General features: G+C 44.7%; 1 protein-coding gene across 3 annotated transcripts in view; it reads right to left on the reverse strand.

Annotated features, from left to right (window-relative positions):
* The window catches only part of ASB18 (ankyrin repeat and SOCS box containing 18), a 71,691-nt gene that overhangs the window by 34,496 nt on the left and 14,633 nt on the right, over positions 1-22,562 (reverse strand). Inside the window, exons 1-2 of one of the 3 annotated variants that reach the window (XR_011565960.1) lie at positions 14,609-15,287; positions 10,735-11,002 (exon numbers count right to left, since the gene is read on the reverse strand). Coding sequence is in view for 2 of the 3 variants with exons in the window: in XM_070786936.1 (XP_070643037.1) it covers positions 10,735-11,002; positions 14,609-14,731 (391 nt within the window). In the remaining variant the exon portion in view is untranslated. Of the gene's footprint in view, positions 1-10,734; positions 11,003-14,608; positions 15,288-22,562 lie in introns of those variants that run through there. The other 2 variants (XM_070786936.1, XM_070786935.1) reach the window with 2 other exon arrangements.

Here is a 22,562-nt window from a genome sequence, read left to right on the forward strand (position 1 = left end):
GGGACTCTGCTAATTCTTCTCTCATTTTAATTATCTCAGAATTTTAAAAAGGGTCAAGGAGAGGAATCTGGTAATAAATAGGGCGAGACTGGCATGCAGGCTACTAACGTGAAGAGAGTAACTTTACTGGAACTTTTCTTTTTGGGAAAATCTCTTCAAAAGGTTCCTAGATTAAAGCTCTGATATCCCTTTTTGTGTGTTGAATTCTGAATTCTGAAGCTTGCGGGTTGGAAGGAAGCACAGATAATTTTTTTTTTAATCCCAGGAACTCAGAGACTCAAAGGTTTTAAAGTCCTGCACCCACGGAGAAATGCTGACTAAAAGGGGTTGGAACAGAACTGGGTCCCTAGGTGTGGAGACCATTGTCATCAAGAGTAAGAAAATGAAATGGCTCTGTATGTAGGTCAACGACCCCCTCTGTACTGAAAGGTAAAAAAATTAAGGATGACCTAAAATCTACTATGTATAAAAGATTCTGGAAAAAGTAGCTCTTTCCTGTCAAAGTGATAATGTTTATACTACCTGAAACCAGACCTCCTCGGAGTCTGACTTTAGGGGGACTCTTCAGAGCTGAAAAGCCGCAGTCTAAACCTCAGTCCCTCTCTGACATCTGTTAACTTTCATCCTTCAAGGGAGTTGGCTATGTTATTGTAGAGGTGTTCAGTGGGACCCGCCACCATCTTCCATCAAATCATTGATACTGAAGGGATTCTGAGTCAGCTGTTGCATGGTTCTGCCTGAACTTATGCTGTGTTCATCACTTATCTTAAACTTTTCCTCACTAACTTGGATTTAAATAAGTCAAGACTGTCAAATGAAATCACCAGGGAGAAAGACTCATGTAGAGAGACACATGGAGACAGAAGAGAAAATGAGAAGAAAAAGAAGAAAGAGGAGGAAGAGAAAGACAAAAGAAAAGAGGTTTCACAAAGCCCAGTCTTAATACAAAGACATTTTAAAAGTCTTTATTAAGCAATGTACTGGATTTGAATGATTTCTGAAAAACCGACTGAAGTCAGGAAATTAGTTTCTATCACACAGTGTGTAAGCTGAATAGCTCTGCACATGTCTCAGCTCCTTATGACAACCAAATGTAAGCCTGCTGGCTTGTCTTAAGGGCTGCTGTTAGGGTTCGCAATACCTTGTGTTCTGAGTAGGTGATACATTCTTATTTCTTAGTAAAAAGCCACATTTTTTCCTAAGACTATAAGGTGGAAGATTTGAGTCCAAGGTATGAAGCAAACTTGGTTTTTAAAATTCTATTTAAAAACTACTATAGATTTACAGAAGAACTGAAAAGATAGTACAGAGAATTTGCAAATGTCCTTTACCCAGTTTCCTGTAAAGTTCACATCATATACTATCATGGTGCCTTTGTCAAAATTAAGAAATTAACCTCAATCCAATACTATTAACGGAACTGTGGACTTTATCTGGATTTTACCACTTTCCCCATTAATGTTCATGTTCTGCTCCAGGATCCAATCCAGGATACCATGCTACATTTATAGAACTTAATTTTGAACAAAACTGAATACAGACATGACTTTTGAGGGAGTGGGAAGCATGGTGTGTTCCTAGACATGGAATACCATCAAATGGCTTATATTTTCCATAGGAACATGTTAAAATTGGGAGTATGCTCTTGACTAGGAATATTACTGGAAATAAATCATAGATGACCAACAAATATGGAGACAAAGAAACCACGAAACCCCATATTAATTAAAATTAGTGAAATATTGTTTCAATTCCCATGAGATAGCACAGTGATTATACAAGAGACCTCAACAATTGTAGTCAGCACCTACATAATTCTTAACTACATGCCAGGTGCTCTTCTAAATGTTTTCCATACACTAGCTCATTTAATTCCTCTAGTCACCCTATGTAGGAGGCTCAAATATTATCTTTGTTTTACAGATGAGAACACCAAGACACGGATAAATGAAATAACTTGCCCAGGTTTGCACCGCTAGAGTTCAACCTAGACCTCAAATGTAGCAATATATGTACTTCTAACACATAAAATTGTAAGGTATAAAAATATCAAAACTGAATAAAATCAATGTAAAGCTGCCTAATAATTTGCCCATTTTCTTTTGCTTTGATTTGGTTGGTTTATGTCCTTTAATAAAATTGATGCCTCTTTGTCGCCTAGAAAATTTCCACTTGAAATCTGCCAGCCCACACCCTCACCTTCCATGAACATAGTGTATTCTGCATACCCTCGGCCCAGTGTCTAGCACACTGATGTAAATTACCTTCCTCTCTCTTGAAATTGAAAGCATCTTGAGGAAATAGACTATAATGCAACACAAGTCCAGCACCTCTTAGAGTTCAACAATTGGCTGTTGAATGCTTGTAGGAATGGTTCATCCAATAATGAAACTTGGAGCTGTACTTTTGGAAAGTAGATGGGGTTTCTATAATTCTGTCATCAGATGGCAACTTTGTACACCAGCAAATCACCTACCAAATGTCTCAAGGATAGAAATTGTAAGTTAAAATGAGGCTGAGGTTAATCTTCATTTAGTATCCCTGCAGAATGGCTATCTACTTATAACTTTTAAAAAATCATTGAGAAATGTATTCATAAGCGTTTCTACTTTTGAATTTTATATCTGTATATCTTATCTCTCACAAATTATGCCTAGGTGAATCTGAAATTTACAAAAGGAACAGAGTTAAAATAAAGAAAATGTTATTCATACCCAGATGATAGGATTGATAGATGAAAACATTAAAATAGCTATTTTAATTATATTCTGTATATTTGAGAAATTAAGACTAAACATGTTAAGTAAAGACAAGAAAGATATTTAAAAAAGACCTAAGATTGGGCTTCTATAGTTGAAAATTATAGTGTCTGACATGAAAAATACACTACGTGGGATTAATGACAGATCAGGGATTTCAGAACAAATGATAAATCAATTACATAAGAGAAAAGTGAACGGAGTATTAATTAACTGTGGGACAACTTCAAGTGGTATAACATACAGGCAACTGGACTCCATGAGGCAGAGGAGGGATCATACAGAAAAAATGTGAAGAGATAATTGCCAACAATTTTTCCAATTTGATGAAAAGTATAAGCCTACAGATTCAAGAAATTGATGACTCTCAAGGACAAGAAAGATGAAGAAAACAACATTAAAATACATCATGATCAAGTTGCTTAAATCCAGTAATAAGGAGAAAATATTAAAGCCAGAAAAAAGGATACCATATATCCAAAAGCACAAAGAACAGATGGATAGAAGACTTCCCATTACAAAAGCAAGTTAGAATAAAGTGGAGTCCTGTGTCTAAAACACTGAAAGAAAAAAGGAGCCTGTCAACCCAGAATTCCCTACCCAACAAAAATGCCTTGCAAACACTCAAATGAAACAAAGACTTTCCCAAACATACAAACACTGAAAGGATTTATCTCTAGCAGACCTTCACTGTAAGCACTATTAAAGAAAGTTCTCTGAGAAGGAGGAGGATGGTCCCAGATGGAATTTCCAATCAATACAGAGGAATGAAGGGAGCTGAAAATGGGAACCACATGGCTAAACATACAAGCTTTTTTCTCATCATTTCAATAAAAGATAATTGACTGTTTGAACAAAAACATTAACAATGTATTCTGGGACTTATATACAGAAGTAAAATATATGGTACCAATAGCACAAAGATCAGGAGGAGAGAAATGGAAGAATAGTCATACGGGTTTTTTATATTATACATAAAATAGTATAACATTACTTGAGGGCAGACTGTGATAAAACAAAGATGTAGTCTATGAACCCTAAAGCAACTACTAAAATAATGGAACAAAAAGTTATATGTAACAAATCAAAAAAGGAGATAAAGTGGAATCATGAAAAATACTTGATTCAGAAGAAGGGAGAAAAAGGGAACAAAGAACGGATGAAACAAATAGAAAAAAATAACAGGCTGTTTGATGTGAACGTAAGCATATTAAAATCTTATTAAACGTAAATGATCTAAACACTCAATTAAAAGGCAAAGACTACCAGATTGGATTAAAAAAGACTCAGGTATACCCTGACTACAAGAGATCCATTTGAAAAATAAAGACACAAACTGAGCACCGCCTTTAATCAATAGTCAGCCAGGAACTGAGCCCCTCAGTCCATTAGTCCCAGAGAACTGAATTCTGCCTGTAACTATATGAATCCAGGAGCAGATTCTTCCCTAGCTGACCCTTCAAGTGAAACCCTAACCCTTGTTGACACCTTGATTGCAGTCTTGTGAGAGCTTCTGCAGTTGAGGGCTCAGTGAAGCCATGCCCAAACTCTACCCATAGAGACTGTGAAACAATAAATGTGTGCTGTAGTAAGTCTCTAGTTTGTCATAATCTGTTATCAGCAATAGATTACTATTGCAGATGGAAAAGAGTATACTGTGCTGCTGCTGCTGCTGAGTCGCTTCAGTCGTGTCCGACTCTGTGCGACCCCATAGACGGCAGCCCCCCAGGCTCCCCCATCCCTGGGATTCTCCAGGCAAGAACACTGGAGTGGGCTGCCATTTCCTTCTCCAGTGCATGAAAGTGAAAAGTGAAAGTGAAGTCGTTTAGTCGTGTCCGACTCCTAGCGACCCCATGGACTGCAGCCTACCAGGCTCCTCCATCCATGGGATTTTCCAGGCAAGAGTACTGGAGTGGTGTGCCATTGCCTTCTCCGTAAAGCATGTGGGATTCAGCTAAAGTAGTGCATAGTGGGTACATGTGTAACACTGAAATACCATGGACTGTGGCCCATCAGACTCCTCTGCCCATTGGATTTCCCAGCAAGAACACTGGAGTGGGCTGCCATTTCCTTCTCCAGGGGATGTTCCCCACCCAGGGATTGAACCCAGGTCTCCTGCATCACAGACAGATTCTTTATCAACTGAGCCACTGGGAAGTCATATTAGAAAATAAAAACCCATCAAATCAAAGACATTAGCTGCCATCTTACAAATCAGAAAGACAAGAGCAAATGAAATTCAATGTAAGCAAAGGAAAGAGGAAATGAGGATCATATCAGAAATCAATGAAAAATAAAACAGTAAAATAAAAAAAAAATTAGTAAAACCCAAAATAGACTGATCAGGGGAGAAAGAATAAAAACCACAAATTCCATTATTGTGAATGAAAGTGGTGACTACAGATTCTGCAGCTATTAAAAGGATAATAGAAAACAACTTTATGACAATACATTTAACAACTTAGATGAAAGAGGTAAATCTCTTGAAAGATACAAGCTATCAAAGCTCACTCAGGAAAGAAATAACCTGAACGCCACTATAGCCATTAAAGAAATTGAATTCATAGCTGAAAATCTGCTCAAAAACAAAACTCCAGGCCAAGACAGCTTTACTGATGATTTCTACCACACACTTAAGGAAGAAATAAAATTAATTTTACACAAGAACTTCTCAGCTCATTTTTGAGGCTAGCATTAACTCAGATATCAAAACCAGACAAAAACATTACAAGAAAAAACTGCAGATCAATACCTCTCACAAACATAGATACAGATGTTTTAAGAATTCCAGCAAATCAAACCCAGGAATTTATAAATTGTGGTCTGAAGAATGCAAGGTTGGTTTAACATCTGAAAGTCAACCAGTGTAAATAATTATATTAACAGACTAAAAATACACACACAGGATCAACTCCTATGTCCATGGGATTTCCTCTGTCCATGGGATTTCCCAGCAAGAATACTGGAGTGGGTTGCCATTGCCTTCTCCGGGGGATCTCTTACATCTCCTGCATTGGCAGGGAGGTTCTTTACCACTAGTGCCAGCTGGGAAGCCTCGGGAACAATTCAATATATGCAGAGAAGGCATCTGAGAAAATCCAACATCCATTCATAGAAAAAACTCTCCACAAACCAGGGATAGAAGGACATTCTCTCAATCTGAAAAAAAACCATCTACAAAATACCTACATCCAACATCATACCCAATGGTGAAAGATTTAAGCCCTCTAAGATTAGAAATAAGGAAAGTTGTTTTCGCTCACTGCTTCTATTCAACAGAGAACTGGAGGTTCTATCTAGTGCAATAAAGCAAGAACAAGGCATCCAGACTGGAAAGGAAGTAAAACTGTTTATTTGAAGATGACATGATTGTCATAGAAATCTTTTGGAATTTATGATAGGCTACTAGAACAAATACTAAGCTTAGCAAGGTTGTAGGTTGCAAATTAATACACAAAAATAAATTCTTATTAATTTATATAGTAGCTACCACCACAGAAATTTAAATAAAAATACCACTTACAAAAGCATCAGAAATTAAGAACTTAGGGATAAATCTGAAAAATGTATGCAAGCATTGTACACTAAAAACTATCAAATGAAGTTAAAAGAAACTAGGAGCTAAATAAATGGAGAGATTTATTGTGTTCATGGGTTGAAAGATTCAATATTTTTATGTCAAGTCTCCCCAGGTTGATCTATAGATTCACATCAACCTCAGTCAAGACACAGCAGACTTTTTTTTCTTTTTTGTAGAAACTGATAAACTGATTTTAAAATTTATGTGGAAATGTGAAGAGGCTAGAAAAGCCAAAACAACTTTGAATGATGCTGGAGAATTTATGCGACCTGACTTCAAGATTTCTTACGGAGCTACAGCATTCAGTACAAGGTGGTACTGGTGTCAAAAAAGACCAATAGAGCAAGGAATAACAGAACAGAGGCATAGAGCAACGGCTCTGCAAGGGCGCCCTGGTGGCCTTGCGTGTACCCACACTGGCCACACAAACAAAAGTTTGAACCACTGCTGGCCTAAGTCTTGGCAGAGCACCCTGCGATCCTCCAGAACTTGTTAAGGGGCTGCTATAAGACCCTTGTCCACTCGCCTCCCTGTGTCCCCTGGGAGGCTGTCCTGAGCTGTTTCTTATCACTTCCTGGGTTCTGGTGCGGTTTGGGACTTCCTGCCTGCCCCCCTCAGAGTAGAGCTGTGGACTATAAAGCTGCTCACCTGACACCTAGATTCAGGTGTGCTACAACAGGTATCCTGCAAGTCACACTGCCATAATGTATCTCCTTCTGTATGGGTGTTGTCTTTTGTGGTGTGTAGGGCAGGACCATGCAGAATTGGAACCTTTGGCTGTTTTTCTTCTCACTGTGTATGTAAGTGTTAAAAGTCTCTGAATCTAGGAGGGGCTCCTTGGGTCTTTACTGAATCAGTCAGGCCTTGCCCTGTCTTATGTGTACGTGACAAGAGAGCCAGAAATAAACCCATACGTACGTCCTTATGGAGACGGCGATGGCACCCACTCCAGTGCTCTTGCCTGGAAAACCCCAAGGACGGAGGAGCCTGGTGGGCTGCAGTCCAAGGGGTCCTAAGGGTCCGACATGACTGAGCGACTTCACTTTCACGAATTGGAGAAGGAAATGGCAACCCACTCCAGTGTTCTTGCCTGGAGAATTCCAGGGATGGGGGAGCCTGGTGGGCTGCCGTCTAGGGGTCGCACAGAGTCGGACACGACTGAAGCGACTTAGCAGCAGCAGCAGCAGCAGCAGCAGCAACAGCCTATGTCCTTAAGTTGACTTTCAACTAAAGTGCAAAGGCAAACCCGTGGAGAAAGAAGAGGCTCCTTGACAAATAGTGCTGGAACTGTTGCATAACCACAGGCAGAGGAAAAAAAGAAAGCCTCAATTCCTACCTCACACCATATTCAGACACTAACTCAAAATGGGTCATAGACTTAAACGTAACATATAAAGTTATTAAAATTTTTAGAGGGAAACATAGGAGGAAATGTTGTGGTCATGGTTGGGCAAAGTTGTTTTATTTTACAGAAAATAACCCAACATGATTCCTAAAATTAAAAAATTGATCAGTTGTAAGGGTTAATCACTCAGTCGTATCTGACTCTTTGCAATCCCATGGACTGTAACTGTAATCTCCAGGCTCCTCTGTCTATGGAATTTTCCAGGCAAGAATACTGGAGTGGGTTGCCCTTCCCTTCTCCAGGGGATCTTCCCAACCCGGGACTCGAACCTGGGTCTCTTGCATTGCAGGCAGATTCTTCACCATCTGAACCACCAGTTAGATTCCACCAAAAGTAAGAAAAGACACTTTTAAGGAAAGAAACTATAACCCAGAGACTGGAAGATAATATTTATTAACCACATACCTGATAAGGGACTTTTACCCAGAAAATATAAAGAAATCTCAAAATTTAAGGAAAAAACAAACACCCCAGTATTTTTAAAAGGCACAAGATATGAACAAGCACTTCACCAAAGAAAATAAATGTATGCTAAATAAGTACATGAGAAGATGCCCAACATCACTTGTTATTAGGAAGATGCAAATCAAAACTGCAGTGGAATAGTTCTAAATCCCTATAGAATGTCTAACAGCTAAACAGTGACTGTACCAAGTGTCAGTGAGGATGGGAAGCAGCAGGAACAATCATACATAACTGGTGGGAATGTAAAATGGTAGTTCCAACTGGAACGAAGCTTGGTCATTTGCTAATCATATCATGTGACGCAGCTATGCCTAGGTATTTATCCAGGAGGAATGAAAGCATAAACTCAGACAAAGGCTGGTACATGAATGTTCACAGCAGCTTTACTTGCAATAGCCTCAAGTCGGAAATGATCAAGTGTCTTTTAACATATGAGTGGATAGACACGTTGTGTTATTCTGTACCAAGGAATACCATTCACCAATGAAAAGGAGTGAATTATGGATATACAAAACAGTATAATAAATATCAAAAGTATGGGGATTGACATGTACACAGATATATTTATAATAGACCAACAAGGACCTAGTGTACAGCACAGGGAACTCTGCTCTAACTTAAATGGGAAAAGAATTTGAAAAATAATAGATCTATGTATCTACTTACTCATCGGGTCCCAAAGAGTCCAACACAACTTGGTGACTGAACCACAGAAAAACACTTGTATAACTGAATCACTTCACTGTACACCTGAGACTAAGACAACATTGTTGATCAAACTATACTCCAATATAAAAATAAAAAATAAATGATTCAAGAAAAAAAATCTGAAAGTAATATTTTTGCATGAAAGATGTCAGGCAAAAGAGACTACATTCCATTTACACAGAATTCCAGCAAATTCAGACTAAACTACAGTGACAAAAAAACAGGTCAGTGGGAAATTGGAGAAGGGGGAGGGAGAGGTTCCAGTGGGACAAGGGAACATTTTGCTGGTGATGGCTGGGTTCACAATCTTGCTTATAGGGATGGTTTCACCTGCTTTCCTGTCTCCAAATTTATCAGATTGCATACTTTAAGCATGTGCACCTTACTACATGCAATTACAGCTCAGTAATGTGCTTTTTGGAGAAGGCAATGGCACCCCACTCCAGTACTCTTGCCTGGAGAATCCCAGGGATGGGGGAGCCTGGTGGGCTGCGGTCTATGGGGTCGCACAGAGTCGGACACGACTGAAGTGACCTAGCAGCAGCAGCAGCAATGCTGCTTTTAGATATTATATTGTTTTCAGTCACCGTCCTTCAGTCACTTTCAAGCCTCCTGGTGGTCCACGTGGCTTCCTGAGTCCCTGCTCTGAACACAGGTGACATTGGTAGGTGGTGCCCCCATCCTGATCCCTGAGAGCCCAGCAGTCCTGCCTGCCTGCACTTAACATGATGCTTTTATTTAATCCTCACCATAGAGACAGAAATGGCAACCCACTGCAGTATGCTTGCCTGGAGAATCCCATGGACAGGGGAGCCTGGTGGGCTGCCGTCTATGGGGTCGCACAGAGTCGGACATGACTGAAGCGACTTAGCAGCAGCAGCAGCAGCATAGAGACAGAAGGCCATGAAAACTGAAACCCAAGAACAGGGACTAGAACATTTTGACTAAAAGAAACGTCAAGATGGACACAAGGCAAGCTGGAAACCCGGGAAGAAAAGGCCCATGCGATGACATGGGGCCCCCGCCGCGTCTCCCAGGACCTACTGGATCCCAAGTGGACAGACCTCCGCAAGGACAGCCGCGGGGCTGGACCCGGAACCGGCAGAATTTCTAGAAGCCGGGCACCTGGGCCTGGGGTCGGGGTGGGGGTGGTCCTAGAATATGTGGGCACAGCTCGACTGGCTTGCGGGGCTCCGAAGCCCCGCCCGAGGAGCTAACCATTTATGTCACACTGTGACAATTATTCTGCATAAAATTATCATTAAAAACCCTAATTTTTCAGGCTTCAACCCCGCCAGTGGCCTTTTAGCATTCTCCAGCGCGGGCGTCTGCGGGCCGGTGATCACCGGCTCATTACCTCCGTGTGGCGCCGCCCCCCCCGCGCTCGCAATCAAGCACTAATTAAACCGGCGCGGCCCGGGCTGGGGCCCGAGGCTGGGCGGGGGGCGCGGGCGGAGCGGGCCTGGTGGCCGCCGCGGGGCCGAGACGGACGGCGGGGATCGTGGCGCTGGCCGTGGGCTCCGGGCTCTGGGACCGGGCCGGCGGTGGGCGGGACCCGGATCTGGGGGCGGGGCCTACGGGGCGGGGCCTGGGGGCGCTTAGCGGGGCCATGCAGGGCAGGGCGTCCGGGGGCGGGGTCGGGGGGGTTGTCGGTGTCGGTGGGCGGGGCCCGGGTCTGGGGGCGGGGCCATGGGGCCCGTGGGTGGGCCCAACAGGGGGCGGGCCTGGGGCTCTCATCCAGGCTGTGCAGGGCTAGGCGTCCGGGGGCGGGGTCGGGGGTCGGGGTTGGGGTTGGGGTCGGGGCCCTGGGTCCTTACCCGAGCGAGGCGGCCGTGCGGCAGAGGTGCAGGGGCGCCAGGCCCTCGGCGCTGAGCAGGTCGGGGTCGGCGCGGTGCTGCAGTAGCAGCCGGGCGCAGGCCGTGTGGCTCCCCAGGCAGGCCTCGTGCAGGGCGCCGCGGCCGCCCGGGCTGGCGTCGGGGTCGGCGCCGCGGCCGAGCAGGTGGCGCACGCAGGCCGTGTGGCCCTGGGCCGCGGCGATGCACAGGGGCGTGGTGAGCTCGCGCTTGTACTCCAGGGTCCAGAGGCCTGGGGAGCGGGTGGGGAGAGGGAAGGTGAGAGGGGGGCGCGGGTGAGGGGACGGTGTCCGTTAAGACTGAAATGGGGGAAACCGTCTGTTAGGAGAAGGGGCCAGGTGGGCATGTGGGAAGCTACTCGAAGATGCTCTGGCCTTAGGGACAGAAAAACGGGTGAGATCCGACTGGACCACAGACAAGGGATGGAGGGAGGTCTCGGGGGTAGAGGTTAAAGAACGCTGACAGAGAGGGGTAGAGAGACAGCGAGGGAAGGCAGTGTGAGGGGGGAAAGAGAGGGCGAAACAGGACAGAGAGCGTCCTGGAGAGGGCAGAGATGGAGACCTGGGGGAGAGAAGCAACAGAAAGGAGAGGCTGAAACCAAGACCGAGAGATTGGGGCGGTGGCGGGCAGAGGGGTGTTACTGAGAAGCAAGAGGGTTTTGCCAAATATGAGGGTGACTGGGGACTCAGGTAAGATGTGAGGAGTTAAAAGCTGAACAAGCAGGAGCATTTAAGGTGGAATTCACACTTTCAAGGCTCTGAATTAGGGCAGCCGGCGGGCGGAAAGTGAGCTGTGGATTTTTCTGGAATCCAAGCCCTCTCTTTTTGAGTCCCTGATTTTACCCCCTTTATCATTAAGAGGAGAAAACAACAGGCAAAACAAACTGACCCACATCACCAAGGCTGCTCAAGAAAAGGACTCGGAAAGTTTAGTTGTCTTGGAAGTGGCCGGTTTTCAGAAGCACCCTTTGATGTGCTGGTCTGCATTGAGCACAATCCTGGTTTGTTTCTTTGCGCTTTTTAGGGTTTTGTGTGTGCACGCATATGTGTGTCTGTGTGTGTGTAAGGTTGCTCTTTCTTGAAGGATGAATGGAGCAGGAGCTATACATTTCACTTCTCTGAAAACTTTGGGCTTTCAAAAGGCCCATGGAAGGTTGTTAGCGGCCACGAGCGCTCCTGGAAATGGGGAGAGCTGTCCCTGGTGAATACACTTCAAGGGACAGGATTTCACATGGCAGGGATGCCTTCTGATAATGATGGAAGAATCGATACCGTGGCTGTAATGAGCTGTGGAGGAGACCCTTTTCACAGGCCACCTCCTTCATGGGACCCATGCTGAGCGGTTTTGAAAGACCACTCATAATTACCTACCTCAATGTAGCGCAGGGTTCTAGCCTGACCCCGGGTCCCCAGGGCCCAGCCTGGAGGTTGTGCACTGCTGGGAGAAGAGGGGCCTGTCATCCTGGTGGTGGGTGATGGTGGCTGGAGGCCCCGGGGATGTGGTCCTACATGGACCCCTGTCTTCACTGGGTCTGATTTGATGGAGGCATTGATCTGGCCCTTGATGATAACAGTGACCTACATTCGCGTCCAGCTCTCTGCGACCCCATGGACTGTAGGCTGCCAGGCTCCTCTGTCCATGGAATTCTCCAGGCGAGAATACATTCTTGTAGGGCCCAGCTCCTCCTTCTTGATTCTACTCATTTTCCCTAGATGGGAAGTTTACGTACTGAGGGGCCAGGAAGCAGGTACTCCGTTTTCTAGGGCATGCTAAGTTCCCAGCTCTACTCTACCCACCATCAGCAGCTCTGTTCACCCAGCCAAGATGCCAAAGTCTTCCTCTGGACTCACAGGAAGAGGCAGTGGAGGGCCATTTAGCTCTGCCGTAGCTTAGGGCCAGCCCCCTTCTCCAGGTCCCTGCAGGCTTCTCTCCCTGTGGTGTGTGAAAAATGTGTGCGTGAAAGTGTTAGACTCTCAGTCATGTCTGATTCTTTGGGACCCATGGACTGTAGCCCACCAGGCTCCTCTGTCCACGGGATTCTCCAGGCAAGAGTACTGGAGTGGGTTGCCATTTCCTTCTCCAGGGGATCTTCCACACCCAGGGATAGAACCTGGGCCTTCTGCATTGCAGGCAGATTGTTTACCATCTGAGCTACCCCTTAGCATCATCCTCTGTGGGAATGGTTTCTTGGGACCGCAAGCTCCAGGGGGCCAGCATTCTATCATGGGTGTGGCACCCAGGGGCTGGCCACCGTGAACCTGTGTCTTCCCTTCCCCATGGCTCCCTTCACGAGGTGCTGAATTGGCTGCAGGAAGCATGGGGGCCCCTGTTCTCAGCCTGGGCTGGGTCATCTCTGCTACTGGACCAGCGTGGAGCAGTCAAGCGGCTGAGCTGAAAGAGCATGGAGGCCAGCAGCATCCATCCTGTCTTCCCAGCTCGCGCTGAGGCCACAGGCCAGCACCAACGCTCAGGGCTGCCCTTTGCTCGGTAATAACTCAACATCCCTTCCCTGCCAGGGTGCTCTGATTTCCTGTCGTACAGTTGTGCCACAGAAAAACAGCACTCTTAGGGGTGGAAAGATTAAGGTGGTAAAGAGGAAGGAAACTTTGATTCAGACCACGAGCTGACATTAATATCTATTTGAAATTACATCATTTCAGCATGTTGCGAGTGTGTCCAGGGCTGTGAGGCATGTGATTAAAAAATACATTAATTAGACATTCAGGCAGTTGGCATTCTTGATTGGATCGTCCCACAGCCCTGTGGAGGAAGATGCACTCCCCGTCTGGGGACAGGTGAGGGAGAGGAGACCTGGAAAGGCACTGCAGTGCCTTTGGCTGGGAGGGATTTCGGCCCAGACGACCTGTGCTCGCTTCCCCGCAGCCCCTGCCGCCTCGCTGACTGCTCTGAGCTGCTTAGCCCTTTGGCAGGGCCTGGGTTTATTCCCTTCTCCCCATGTGACATGTAGGCAAACTGTGTCAGTGCTCTGGAAACCACCCTTCCTCATTCTTGGTCTGCCAGAGCTCACGAGTCAGGAGCACCGGGCCCTGGCCCTTGGCTTGCTGATCACAGAGCCTTGCGTCCTCATTATTGCATCATGTGAACCCTCTCGGTAAACAGGTAGCACTGGGAGGCAAGGGCGGAAGGGTGCCCAGTGCAGAGCTCCAGCCGCCTCACCGCAGCCTGGTGGTCAGCTAGTCCATGCATCCCAGATGGGGGCAAGGGGGCTTCTCTTTACTTGGGAGCATGTTTGCCTGCCCGGCACGTAGCGACAGTGTCCAGGCAACAAGAATGCAGGCATATACGACCTAAGGACCTCTGGTTTCTCCCCTCTCCTCCCTCTTCCCGGGCTGCCCTGGGATCCAGGAGGAGTGTCTCCTGAGGGCTCGCCCTGCCCAGTGCTGGCTCTGTGCCCGCTTCTGCCCTGGAGCCCTGGAGTTCACAGATTCAGAGAGGAAATGCACAGCGCTGCCTGCCAGGGCCCGCTCCAGGAATACTCAAAGGAGAGGTGTGCTTTATCTCCCAACCCCCTGGCTGCCAGATCCAGGCTCTGGCAGATCAACACCCAAACCAGATCTCTTTTTAAAGACAAGAGGCCACTTCTAGCATCGCATGGGCACTCCTCACCCACTGATTGGCTTTTCCAATGTGATCGCTCATATCCGATCACCTAAAACTACGTCTGAAAAATCGTCCACGCATTTTGGCTTGTCAATGTCTTTGGCTCGAGCTTGTTAAATGCAGCACCGTCGTGAGCAGCCTACATGCTGCAGCTATATGTTCAGACATGTGTTAGTAGCTCCTTAAAAATAACGGGACTTTAAAAGAGCAAAGGTACCTGACAGTCCAAACGTGGCTGGGGATTTCACCTGCCACACCATCTCGTCCTTCTTGATCTCAAACACCACATTAGCATCCTGGAAGAACTTGTCCATGAGGGGCTTCAGATGCTCCAGGTCTCCTGTGACCAAGGCAGCGTGGTACTCGAGAACCGGTGACCCATCTCTTGCTTGAGGCTCTTTTTCCATCTTCTGAAAGATCTGAAGTCTCCCTCTAACTGGCTCTGGCTGTCCGTCCATCGCAATGCTGATGATCTCAGAAAGGCTCTCCAGGAAGGGGAAAGATGGTCTTCTGGAGTGTGGGCTATTTCTATTGTCATTACTCAATTGTCATCCAGCCGGGGCTGGGTGGTGGTGTATTTATAACTCCTGTGGGCTCTGATGTGATAACCGTCACTCGGTATGACCAGCATCATGTGACCACTGAGACGCCAAAGAGCTCGGCCACCCCCTTGCGATTGTGTACATGTAAACTCTAGAGCCAGGCCCATCTGTGTGTCTCCCAACCAGTTCGCCACACCATGCGGGCAGACGGCCTGAAACAGGCGGGCTTCTTTTTCCTGCTGTATAGGATGGCTGCTTTCATTTCATCCTCTTCCTTAGCTGCTGTGGCCAGTGGTGAGCGGATGTATGTTCCGAGGGCTGTGTTGGCCCCGAGGCTGTGTCAGGGAGATCCAGACAGACACTAAAAATGGCCAGGCTCTGCACAAGTGTCCCGGGCGGAGGCCCCATAGTAGGACAGATCAGGGATTCCCAAAGGCATCGTCATCTGGGGCCTGGGGGTTTCTTCCAGCTGTTGAGAACTGATCCCAAAATGTGCATCCCTTGCTGAAGATGAGAGAGGCCACAATTGTTTTTAATGAATGGTAACAGCTCTTTATTAGTAATGTACTAGTTACTGGCTACTAGTTCAGGGATTATTTTATTGTCTAAACATTAATAAGGTTTAAAAATGGAGTTACCATATGACACAGCAATTCCACTCCTGGGCATTTATTCAGAAAAGATGAAAGCTCTTAATTAAAAAAGATACATGCACTGCAGTGTTCATAACAGCACTATTTACATACAATAGCCAAGACGTGGAAGCAACCTAAATGTTCATTAACAGATGAATGGATAAAGAAGATGATGTGTGTACACATACACACACACACACATACGTATATAATAAGAATATTAGCCATACAAAGAATGAATGCCATTTGCTGCAACATGGGTGGAACTAGAGATTATTATACTAAGTGAAGTGGGTCAAACAGAGAAAGCGAAATATGATATCACCTATATGTGGAATCCAAAAAAATGATACAAATTGACTTATTTATAAAAAAAGAAGTAGACTCACAGACAAAAAAACAAGCTTATGGTTACCAAAGGTGAAAGTAGGGACAGGGATAAATTAAGAATAAACTACAAATTTGGGGTTAATGGCTCAGCGGTAAAGAATACACCTGCAATGCAGGAGTCACAGAAGACATGGGTTTGATCCCTGGGTCGGGAAGATCCCCTGGAGCAGGGCATGGCAACCCAGTCCAGTATTCTTGCCTGGAGAATTCCAAGGACAGAGGGGACTGGCGGGCTACAGTTCATGGGGTCGCAAAGAGTCAGACACAACTTAAGTGACTTGGCATGTATGCATGTAGGAATTGGGGATTAACAGATACACACTACTACATATAAGACATAAGTCTGTAAGCACGGGAAACTATATTCAATATCTTGTATTAACCTATAATGGAAAAGAATCTGAAAAAGAATATATATATATATACACACACACATATATATAATAAAACAGAATCTCTTTGCTGTAACTCTGAATCATTGTAAATAAACTATACTTCAATAAAAAATTTAAAAAAAGAGTAATGAGGTTATTTTTTCTTATAGCATAGATAAAACCCAGTTCTCACATATTTTTCCAGTTCTTGGTTTTCCCCTGCTGGAAAGTTGGGAAGGGCCAGTGCGGTGGGGCTCCCTGAAGCTGAGCTGTAACAAAGCACGCGCCCAGAGGCTGCAGGGAGGAAGGCGGGTCGGAGGGCGCTGCCTGGTCCTGGGAAGGGAAGCCGTGGAGCTGGTGCCCAGGAGAGTTGGGCACAGACACTCGGGGGAGGGAGTGGAGATATCAGTAGCCGCCATCCTCTTGGTACCAGCGGTAGCCTAGGGACCTGTCGCTATGTGGTGCTGCAGACAAGCAACCAGTAGGGAGACAGCAGGAAGAAAGCTCTGACATCAGGGGCAGGGCTCAAGAGGCAGCAGCTCCTTAGTCACATCTGGGCTTCCTAAGCACCCTCTTTCCCCACGTGCCTCTCTCTCAGTCTCCTCCACTCCGCAGAGCAGCCCACTGACCTTCCCTACTCTCTTTAAGGCCTTCTGAAGCCTGAGCAGGATCTCTGTGTTGGGCCTTTATTTTGGTCCTATATTCCCTGGGGTGCTCCTTTCATCAAGATTTCCATGAAAAGGGGGACCCAGCAGAATACCCTTGGTTTTTCTTAGTGGAACTTGCAGTAAAGGGTGGAGGGGAAACTGGATGCTCTTATGGTGGCTCAGATAGTAAAGAATCTGCCTGTGATGTACAAGACCCAGGTTTGATCCTTGGGTCGGGAAGATTCCCTGGAGGAGAGCATGGCAACCCACCACAGTATTCTTGCCTGGAGAATCCCATGGACAGAGGAGCCTGGCGGGCTACAGTCCATAGGGTCACAAAGAGTCGGACATGACTCAGCAACTAACACTTTCGTGATTTAATAAGGGGACTTCCCTGATGGCTCTGTGGTAAAGAATCCACCTACAATGCAGGAGACATAGATTTGATCCTTGGGTAGGGAATATCCACTGGAGAAAGAAATGGCAACCTACTACAATATTCTTGCCTGGGCCAGGCAAGAATGTCTTAGTATGACATGGACAGAGGGGTCTGGCAGGCTGCAGTCCCTGGGGTCACAAAGAGTTGGACATGACTTAGCAACTAAACAACAGTATGACTTAATAAAGATGTGTTTTACCCTCATCATAGACCTGACTTTCAGGCATAAATGTATTCCACAGGCTGACCCAAGGCCTAGAGCTTCTTCCAACGGTAAAACCCACATCTCCTCTGTAGAAGGGGACTGCAGGGTGCTGGATAGGAGAGGTGTGGCTGTCTGTCTGCTCGTCTGTGTTGGCTTTGTGCAGGCATATAGGTTGAGTTGACTGTGTCTTGAAGGCTGAAGAGCTCATGTGGATGGCAGACAGTGTAGGCAATGGGGGTGACTGAGAACACTGCTGGGTACTGTGGAAAATGCAATGGTAAAGGATACAGATCATGTTTGCAAGGAACATACAGGCTTCTTTGGACACAAGAGACAAGAGTATACAGAGAATGGTACACAGCATCACTGAAGACCATTTCCCTTCTAGAATGTTCACTAAATAAAATCTTTGACTCTTCCCTTTTCATTTCCCAATTATGTCATTGCTCTATTCATTTCAATAGTGATATTAATTCTTCAGATATCTCATTTCTTTAAACATAGCCATTTTGCCCTGTTATATTCTCAGACTGATAGTTTGTAAATAGATACATTTCTGAAAGACTTTTCATGTGCAACTATAATCCAGGATCCAGCTGGAGCCTGTGCTTTAAACTGGAGCATTCTTTTGTACCTGACGCATGTTGTCATGGGTTATTTTTAAAAGGGGTGGAAGCCTGGAGGTGAGTCCAGTGATAAGAGCCATTCCACCCTGTGTTCTATGCTAAGTTTAGCTTTCCGAGTGTTATATTTGTCAACAGTGCCCTAAATACCCAAGCTTGATTTCAGTGGGCAGGGAGTAGCAGCCCAGAAACAGACTTTGTTCTTCGTGAGAGCTTTTTAAAAACAGCTCATGGGAGACGGAATTGGCTTCACAAGTAGGACATGGAGATTATCAGGAGCATAGCAGGCTTGTTGTTGTTTAAGGAAAAAGAGCTGTATGTGTGACTATGACATCAAAAAAGTCAAAGTAAACAAACAAAAAAAGCCCCCACCAATGGCCCAAGGTCCACCCATTCATTCACCTATTCATTCAGTAATCATTTGTGTAAGATTATGTTCTAGGATGTGTTGCTGGGTTTGGGGGATTCAGAGACAAAAAGGCATAACACATTTATCCTCAAGGAACACATAGAGTCCTGGCTGCACCAATTAGGCAAGAAAAAGAAATAAAAGGCATTTAAATTGAAAGAAAGAAGTCAAACTGGTACTATATATTGGCAGATGACATAAGATTATATATAGGAAACTCCAAATATTTTACCAAAAAAGTACTAGAACCAGTACATGAATTGAGTAAAGTTGCAGGATGCAAAATTAATATACAGAAATCTGTTGCATCTCTATTCACTAATAATGAACTATCAGAAGGAGAAATGAAGAAAACAATCCCATTTACAATTGTGTCAAAAAGAATGAAATACCTAGGGATAATCTTACCTAAGGAGGTAAAAGATCGGTACTCAGAAAATGGAAAGGCATTGAGGAAAGAAATTGAAGGTGACACAAACAAATAGGAAGATTTTTGGTGCTCAAGGATTGGAAGAATCAATATCGTTAAAATGTTCATACTACCCAAAGCAATATACAGACTCAATGCAATCCCTATCAAAATATCAATGGCATTTTCCACACAACTAGAAAAAATAATCTTAAAATTTGTATAAAACCACAAAAGACCTCAAAGAACCAAAGCAATCTTTTAATTTTTCTAAATTTTATTTTCTTGCCTGCGCCTAGAGGTTCACGGGGTCTTCTTTCCCCAGCCCAGGATTGAACCCTAGCCCCAGTGCAAGCACCAAATCCTAACCACTGGACATGTGGGAATTCCCAGTCAAAGCAATCTCGAGGAGGAAGAATAAAGCTGGAGGTATACTCTCAGACTGTAGCGACAAAGCTACAGTAATTAAAACAGTGTGGTACTGGCACAGTAGCAGGCATGTAGATGAATGGAAAGGATAGAGAGCCCAGAAGTAAACCCACGCACATGTGGTCAGTGAATCTGCAACGAGGGATGCAAGCGTGTGTGATGTGAAAACGTCTCTCCAGTGAATGGCTTTGGGAAAACTGAGTGGCTACATGGAGAAGGATGAAACTGGACCACTCTCTTATACCATATACAAAAATAAGCTCAAAATGAATTAAACTCTTAAATGTAAGAGCTTAAGCCATAAAATTTCTAGAAGAAAATATAGGCAGTAACTTCTTTGACATCAGTCTAACCAATATGTCTTTGGATATGTCTCCTATGGCAAGGGCAACGAAAGCAAAAACACACAAATGGGACCTATTCAAACTAGAAAACGTTTGCACATCAAAACCATCAACAAATCAGAAAGGCAACCTGCTGGATGAAAGAAGATATTTGCAAAAGATATGTCCGGCAAGATACCCAAAATATATAAGGAATTCATACAACTCAATATCAAAAAAAAAAGAAGTAATTCTATTAAATTATAGGCAGAGGACTGTTTGTATCTCATTTTCATCATCCTCACCCTTCTCGGCTTCCTTTAAAGGCAACATATAGCCTTCAAGATGTGACTCACCACTAATCTTCTCTGCCTGCTTCAGTTGATATGAAAACTCAGTTTCTTTCAAGAGTGAATTTACCTACAAAGTTGCTTAGCAGCTGTCAGAATCTTTGAGGAACTGACTAAAACAGAAGAAGCACCAGGAGATGAGAATTTTCATTTTCAAATAGGAAGAGAACTTGATTCCTCAAAGCCTGAACTGACATCAGTCTTGGGCAAGGTCCTTAAATGGCTCACGAGAAGGTTGGATTGGGAGCATTTAGAAAAGAAGTGGGGGCACTTGGAGCTCTGGGGTCACTAGGAAGAGGTCAGGGTGGACTCAGAGAATTTTATTTCGTGACATGGCTATCTCTAAAATGCAGTGAGATGTAGGCATAGATAAGGTTGAAAATATTTCAGAGAACATGGAAAACATACGGGTCATTCTTTAGGAAAATCTTGCTAAAAAACTCAAACTGGAGAAATAATGGTACATGTAAAGAACTGCTGAATTCCAGAATCACTGGAGCTTTAGAAACACTGATGCCTGGATCCCAGTCTGAGAGATTCTGATGTAATTGGTTGGAGGTACAGCTTGAGCATCAGCAAAGTAAGAAACTTTCCAGATGCCTCTAACATGCAGCCATTGCTCGAAAGGGAAGCCCAGAATCCGAACAGACTAAATCTTTCTAGGAGCTGGCCAGGTAGTTCACCGGATGTGAATATGGCTTTGTAAAGAATATGTTAGGGTCTTACAAGTGTAATGTTTTGTCCATGAGAGACACAAAAACTCTTCTCCCTACCAAGGCCTGTAACTTGGTAGCTAACAAGAGGGGATTTTTGCTTCTCAATCAAATGAGATGAAAAAAAAATCCACCTTGTAATGATAATGAGATAAACAAAAGCTAGTGTTCAAATGGTAATTATTATTTTCATGTGATATCAGGATCTTTGCATCCTGCCGTTGAATTGATGAATGATTGATTTTCTTTTCATCAGAAGCATCAGAGGATGAGCTCTGATGACATTCTGTGGAAAACCCAGCTGAGCCTGAAATGTGAAGCTAGTGGGTTTGTTACAGGGTCAGCCTGCTTATTTGGGGCCTTGATACTCCACGTGTTTGGGCCACGAGGCACGTGCTCTTGGCAAAGGACTACTGCGTGGATTTTTTCCTAGACCATTAGGCCAAGGTCTGGCTTCCTTCTGGGGTCAAGTGTCCGAGTAAATGGACACAATGGGGCAAGAAGTCATTCCCCTTTGGGGACATCATGAAAGTCTGAGCACTTTCTCACATATGCCAATGTATCATCCCGTTATCCTGGTCGGTTTCCTGCTTCCTACATGAATCGTTTCTGTAAATGTCCAGGGACTAAAGCCAACGTTTGTACCACCTGGCTCGGGCTTCCCAGGTGGCACAGAGGTAAAGAATTTGCCTGCCAGTGAGGGAGAGGAAGGCTCGATCCCTGGGTCAGGAAGGTCCCCTGGAGGAGGAAATGGCAAGCACTCCAGTATTCTTGCCTGGAGAGTCCCATGGACAGAGGAGCCTTGTGGGCTACAATTTATGAGGTCAAAGTGAGGCAGACATGAGTGAGTGCCTGAGCACACACACTGCCGGGCACAGTACCCCAGGTCTTACTATGGATTTACTTTCACACATCTTTTGATCCTCACTCTCCTTTTTTTAATTTCTAAAGGCCACTCCTCCTTCATCCCCCCTCCCTAAAGCTTTTTAAAATGACAGCAATTTCCCCCTTAAGGTTACCAAGGGTTACCATGTAGAATAAATTAGGAATTTGGGATTAACATACACACTGCTATATACAAAATAGATAAACAAGAACCTACTGTACAGCACAGGGAAGTCTATATATTCAATATTTTGTAATAACCTAAAAGGGAAAAGAATCTGAAAAAGAATGTATATATGAGTGTATAACTGAATCTCTTTGCTGTACATGTGAAACTAACACACCATTGCAAACCAACTATACATCAATTAAAAAATATGTAAGGGAAAGAAGCAAGTCACAAAAAAATGAAAAACATTTCTTAAAAATAATAAGCTGGGCAGGTATGTAAGGCTCTGCTTTTTTTGTGGACCATTTTTTAAAAAGTATTTATTGAATTTGTTACAATATTGCTTCTGTTTTATTTTTTTGTTTTTTGGTATGAGGTATGTGGGATCTACGTTCTCAGCCTGGGGATTGAACCCTCACCCCCTGCATCTTAAGGTGAAGCCTTAACCACTGGACCGCCAGAGAAGTCCTGCAAGACTCTGCTTTTAAGAGCCCGGGACATATCCACATCCACTGAAGCCAGTCACACAGACATCAGAATCCAAAACATGGACGTAGCCTACCCTTCTCTCCAAATAACAATATTAGCACAGCACACCTCATTTAACAAAGCATTCAAGCATCGTGCTC

The sequence above is a fragment of the Bos indicus genome, chromosome 3, assembly GCF_029378745.1.
Source record: "Bos indicus isolate NIAB-ARS_2022 breed Sahiwal x Tharparkar chromosome 3, NIAB-ARS_B.indTharparkar_mat_pri_1.0, whole genome shotgun sequence".
NCBI lineage: Eukaryota > Metazoa > Chordata > Mammalia > Artiodactyla > Bovidae > Bos > Bos indicus.